Genomic DNA, 6,433 nt, shown 5'->3' on the forward strand with positions numbered 1-6,433 from the left:
ATTATATATATCTTAATAATTTCATTCAAAAATCTTGTTAACTCTCTCCTAAAAACACGAAAGTACTGCCCTAAATCTTGCTAAATGCTAACCTTATTTAACTTTTACTCCGTTAAGATAGAAAACTTTACGTTATATAAATCATTTTTTGTTAACTTATAAATATATGCTATATATGTAAGAATTTTCATACGACAAACACATTTCAACTTATCAATTCTTTTTTCTTGCGTCTCTTGCGTGACTCAAGAATCAAACAACACAACAAGTGTCAAACTCAAAAACCAAAGCCACCAAGAACACAAAATCCATCCTTCTTTCATCTTCTTGTTTCAATTCTATTCGATTTCTCCAAAAAAATGGAAGAAATTTTATTCGATGAGATTCTCTGCGAGATATTCACAAGATTGCCATCGTCTTCTTCTTCTTCCTCAATATCATCTTCTTTACCTTCTTTCGAATCGGTTCCTCTTGTCTCAAAGCGATGGCTTCGTCTCTACAGAGCATCAAAGACTTCCATGTCTTTAAAACTCAGTCCTCACGACACCTCTGTAATTACCCATTTACCCTCTGTCCTCAATAACCATCCTTCTCTCTCTTCCCTCTCTATCTCTCGTGGCTTCACCATTAACACCAAAATCATTACCACCCCAATTCGTTCGGATGTTGAGTCTCTGAAAGCTGAAACCATTTTCAACGAAGAGCTAATCTCAATCATATCTTCTTGCTGCTTTAATCTCAGAAGTCTCAGTTTCTTGATCAATCCAGTTTCTTCATCTTCTTTAGTTCCTCTCTCTACTTCTTTATCTCTCACTTCTCTCTCTATCGAAGTGTGGAAACCACAAAACTCAGGTTTCACTTGGATTGCTCTGTTTTCATCTCTTAAAGAATTATCAATCCATGTTTGCTCAACGAGTTCTCCAGCTTTCGATTTCTATCCAAAGTCTAAACCTAACCCGGAAGTTTTAGAATTAGGTTTGGAATCGATTTCTTTATTTGGAATCGAACCTGATGATAATGATGTTACTTGGTTATGGAAATGTTGCAGAAAGGTAAAGAAACTGAGTCTGAGATCTTGTGGAAGCATTGGAGAAATCGAGTTTTTCGGTTTGTGTTTGGAGAATCTTGAAGAGATTGAGTTGAGAACTTGTAGGAGTATTGTTGATGTGGTTCTGCTGAAAGTTTCAGAGATTTGTGAATCTTTGAAGTCTCTGTTGATTCATGATGGTGGAAGCAAAGATGGGTTGGTTTGTTTTATGAACAATGCTAGATGTTATGATACTTTGGAAAGACTCGATTTGCGTCTACCGATGGATTTGACCGATGATCATCTAGTCTCTCTCGCTGCGAATTTCAAGTGTTTATCAAGTATTAGCCTTACAAGCTGTATCTTTGTGACTGGTTTTAGTCTAAAGGCATTAGCTTTAAGCTTTAGTTCGAGTCTTGAAGAGCTTTCTTTGCTTAGCTGCAACGCGATTGAACGAGAGCGTGGTTTGTTGGCGACAATAGGACAGCATTTGGGGAGATTAAGGAAGCTAGATTTGGCTCGGAACGAGTGGTTATTCGATAAAGAAGTCGTTTCGATGTTAGCTTCTTGCAATGGTTTGGTTGAGGTTGTTTTGAGAGAGTGTAAGCATTTGACAGGTGCAGTGTTGGTTGCTTTGAACAAAAACTGTGTGAAGTTGAAGACTTTAGACATTTTAAGTTGTCGATTGATTGAGCCTGATGATGTGGAGGGTTTTGTGATGAAGACACAATGTTTGAAGAAGCTTGTGGTTGAAGAGAACCAGATTACAGAAGCTATAGTGAAATTGGCTTCGAGTAAGTTAATTGAAACTGTTGTGTTTCCTTCTCTTGTTTGGTAATTATAGTTGGATTGGTTTTTGAATAATGTGTTATTCTAATAGATTAGGGGTTTGATTGTACATTTTCGGTGTTGACTTATTATGTTGATTTCTTCTTATGAACAATTGTAAACTATTATGGAATAATAAGCAAAGGAAAAGTATTTATCGTTTGAGTTTATAATATTTGTAAAATCGAGTTCTTCTTCACCCAAACGCTTGAAACAACAATGGTATATTGTTGGATCCATCTTTAAGTGATTCTCTTAAAAAAGTTGAAACTCTCCGCCCTCTTTGATCCATCTATTGTTGGATCTTTGATCTCTAAACAGTAAAACACAATTGTTACTCCAATTTGGGCTTTATGATTATATTGGGCTTTCGATCGTAAAGAAAGATAAGTCCAAACCAATGTATGTAGGAGGAATTTGAATTTGTATGGGCTTCTTTTTTTTTTTTTTTTTGTGCACGAATTTGTATGGGCTTCATTTGATACACTTTCTTAGGAAAAAGGATATAAAATGTCTACTGTTTTTATGAGTAAAGTCATAAGAATTTTGAAAATTTAATTATATTCCTTCGTACTTTATATAGTTTATATTTTGAAGAAAGAATAAATTGTCTATTCGCTATAGATAATAAAGTGTGTAATTTTTCATAAAAAAATAAATATAAACAAAGTTTTAATCTTCATCATATTCATTATTTGAGATTGTTTTAATTGTATATATTTTTCTAATTATTAAAAAGTTTTAGGTTTATATCTGTACATTTTTTTTTTTTTTTTTTTTTTTTTTGAATGTAATGTTAAATTATATTCAAAAGAAAAATATAACGTTTTTACAACTTGTGCATCGGATTGCTGAAAAAATATAAGCTAAAAGAAAGCTAAAACGAAAGTTAAACGTTTCCAAGTACAAACTTCGATTTAACTCCGAGCTTTGATCCAAGATTGGTAGGCTGCCTCATATCGCATATCACCCTTTATGCGAATTGACGATATTTGGTTCCTTACTTGTTTATCGAGCCATAGTATGAGTCTCTCCACTGGCTGCGGAACTTCGCCATGTCTCTGTTGATTCCTTTCTCTCCAAATCGTGTAAACTGCCGCTTGAAAAACATATTTGATGAGGAAACCCTCCACTCGATCTAGGTGCTGATCCGAGATGTATTCTAGGAGAAGAGACCAATCTGTGTTGAATCTAGCTTTAAGTAGCCCTTTTGCAAGAGCTGCCCAAACACGAGATCCATACGGACAAGAGAAAAAGAGGTGTTCTCTAGTTTCCAAATGATTCTGACAAAGAGCACAAGTACCTGAAGCCCCTCTATTCCAGGTAACCATACGTGCGCCTGTCGATAATCTATTGTGGGCTGCCAACCACACGCAGAAAGAGTATTTAGGAGTAGCATGAGCAAACCAAACTCCTCGGTGCCAAGAGATTGTGTTCACAGTAGTTCGAATATGATTCCAAGTATCTTTAATTGAAAACATTGGTCGAAACAAATCATTTTTTCCCCGCCAAAGAGCTTTGTCAGCCATGTCATTTTGCTTTTGGCGCTGCAATTGCAGTACCTCTTCAATGGAGTTAAAGTGGTCTGCTCTGTGTCTCCTCCGTCGCCGGTTTGTCCAGGCAGCCGCCAATGAACTCGACTTGCTAATCCCCATATCAATACAACCCTGAGCACCAACTGTGTCAGCCAATACACCCAAAGAAGACCAGTGATCATACCAAAACGATTTAGTCTCTCCATTACCGACTTCTACCTTGCAAAACTGTTTCGCCATGTCTCTGTATTTAATCAATTTCTTCCATAACCAAGAACCCGTTGTGCCACTATTGTTGATAGACCAGATAGAAGCTTGCTTGAGAAGATATGTTTGGACCCATTTAACCCATAGAGAGTTCCCGTGAGAGACAATGCGCCAAATAAGCTTTAGACAACAAACATTATTCGCCTCTTTAAGTGACCGCAGCCCTAACCCGCCTTCTTGTTTAGGTTTATAAACGTTTTCCCAAGAGATCTTTGCCTTATGTGAATTTAGATCGGTTCCCGACCAGAGGAAAGCGGAACAGAGTTGATCAACTTCTCGAATGCATTCACTTGGGAGTCGATATGCAGCTAACCAAAAATTGCATATACTCCAGAGAATTGAGGAAATGAGATTAAGACGACCTGCAAAAGAGAGAAAACGTGTAGTCCACGACTCAATCCTTTTCCTAATCTGCTCAATCAGGGGTCGATAATTTGTTGTTGAAAGGCGTTTTGTGACCAGCGGTAAACCAAGGTAGCGGACTGGAAGATGACCAATTTCGAAAGGAAAAGAAGCAGCAAACTGACCCATTTCATCCGATTTACCAGCCAAATAAAGCGTTGATTTCTCCATGCTTATTTTTAACCCCGAGCATTTTGCAAACTCATCAAATACCCGGGTGATACCTTCAACCGATCTTACTCTCCCATCTGACAAAACCATTAAATCATCAGCAAAACTCAAATGAGTTAACCCGAGCATTTTACAACGTGGATGGTAGCCAAACTTTTTCTCTCCCGCGGCTTTATCAAGAAGTTTCGAAAGCACATCCATACTTATTACAAATAAATACGGAGATAGTGAGCAACCTTGTCTTAAACCTCTTGAGCTTCGAAAATATCCTGCTAACTCTCCATTAACTTGAACCGAGAAAGAAGCCGTAGTAACACAAAGCATAATCCAGTGAATAAACATAGGCGGGAAATTTAAAGCCGAGAGAACTTTACTCAAGAAGGACCATTGTACAGAGTCGAAAGCTTTTGATATGTCGATCTTAATGGCGCATCGGGCAGAACCGGTATCTTTGTGGTAGTCTTTGACAAGCTCAGTGGCTAGGAGCACATTTTCGATCAAAAGACGATCTTTGACAAACGCCGATTGATTTGCAGCTATGAACCTAGGGAGAATAGCCTTGAGTCGATTTGCAATGATCTTCGAGATCACTTTATAGATCACATTACAGCAAGATATAGGTCGAAAATCCTTCATCGCCTTTACACCTTTCTTTTTAGGAAGGAGAGCGAGAATTGTAGAATTTATTCCTTTTGGCAGAAAACCCTTTGCAAAAAAAGATTGGACTGCCAAAATAAATTCTTTTCCTATCAAAGTCCAAGAAGACTTGTAGAATTCCGACGTGTACCCGTCGGGACCAGGAGATTTATCATTAGGCATAACGAACAAGACCTTTTTGATTTCCTCCCCCGAGACTACACGAGTTAGATGTTGCTGGTCTAACTCGGAACAGCAAAACGGCAACAGTAGCTAAAGCTTCTCCACCGTAGTACCTTCAAAATCACTTGGAATATGTTGCAAGAATTCTCGGAAATGTCTCTCAGCCTCTGCTTTGATGTCTTCCGCCTGCGTTAATACTCTCCCTTCTTGACCCACCACTTCCTTTATATTATTTGTTGCCTCTCGAATTGCAACCGCTCTATGGAACATTTTGTTGTTCTTGTCTCCAACATCCAACCAATGTAGTTTCGACTTTTGTTTCAAATACTTCTCCTCTAGTCCAGCAACTAGATCCCACCTATGATAAGCTTCATTTTCTTCGGCCATCGCACTGGTACTTGGATTCAATGCATTAGCTTGTTGCTTTTGACAGAGAATATCATATGCCTCCTTTGATTTCTTAACCAAGTTTCCTACACGATCTTTTGCAAGCATCCGCAGTTTCGGTTTTAAACCTTTCAATTTTTTAGCAAACCGGAATAGTGTAGATGTAGACAAGAATAGCACCTCCGTATCCTTCCAGTGATCTTCAACCAGAGGTAGGAACTCCATCATCTCCGTTAAAACGTTTACAAACTTAAATGGTTTTCAGCGAGGAATGGGACTACTTCCTCCACTGATTTGCATTATCCGACATCGTAAGTGATCCGAACAACCTCCTGCCTCAAATACACTATACGCTTGTGGGAATGCTTTTAGCCAACCATCATTTACCAATGCTCTGTCCAATTTCTTCAAAATTAAGTCGTTATCCCTTTTATTACACCAAGTGTAGATAGGACCGTGAGAAGCCATATCAGATATAGAACAATAATTCACCAAACTCTGAAAATCCCTCATCCCCAAAGTAACCTGCGGATTATCGTCAACTCTCGAATGCTCAGCCATATCTAGAGTGACATTGAAATCTCCAATAATAAGCCACGACTTATTCTTAAAAATCGGTGAGTCATAGTGATCTTGTAACTCCTGCCAGAGCACTTTCCTTTCATCCACCAAATTTGAGGCATACACAAAAGAGCAAAAAAACTCCTCAACTTGATCTTCCAATTTGACAGAACAAGTGATTATTTGATCACTCTTATAGAATGGGCTCAATCTCACATTATGCTGCCACAAAACCCAAATGCGACCCCTTGCATTGTGCTCATAATTTGTTAGAATAGACCAATTTTGAAACAGCTTGTTCCCCAACCTCGGAGCCTTCCCTTCCCGAACTCTCGTCTCAAGCAAACATCCAAACTGAAAATTATTTTCCTCCACCCACTTTTTAATGACGGAATGTTTAGAAGATTTATTTAAACCGCGCACATTCCAAAAGAAC

At 38.2% G+C, this 6,433-nt stretch overlaps 1 protein-coding gene across 1 annotated transcript; it reads left to right on the top strand.

Annotated features, from left to right (window-relative positions):
* Positions 1 to 215: 215 nt before the first annotated feature.
* LOC9306774 (F-box/LRR-repeat protein 2) lies at positions 216 to 2,023 on the top strand. The gene has a single exon (XM_021019054.1). The coding sequence runs from the start codon at positions 360 to 362 to the stop codon at positions 1,863 to 1,865; it is 1,506 nt and encodes a 501-aa protein (XP_020874713.1). The 5' UTR covers positions 216 to 359; the 3' UTR covers positions 1,866 to 2,023.
* Positions 2,024 to 6,433: the final 4,410 nt, after the last annotated feature.

The sequence above is a fragment of the Arabidopsis lyrata genome (genome assembly GCF_000004255.2).
Source record: "Arabidopsis lyrata subsp. lyrata unplaced genomic scaffold ARALYscaffold_7, whole genome shotgun sequence".
Taxonomy (NCBI): domain Eukaryota; kingdom Viridiplantae; phylum Streptophyta; class Magnoliopsida; order Brassicales; family Brassicaceae; genus Arabidopsis; species Arabidopsis lyrata.

What these genes read in the sequence shown, in the direction of transcription:
- LOC9306774 (XM_021019054.1), top strand. Translation starts at nt 360, where the DNA reads ATGGAAGAAATTTTATTCGATGAGATTCTCTGCGAGATATTCACAAGA.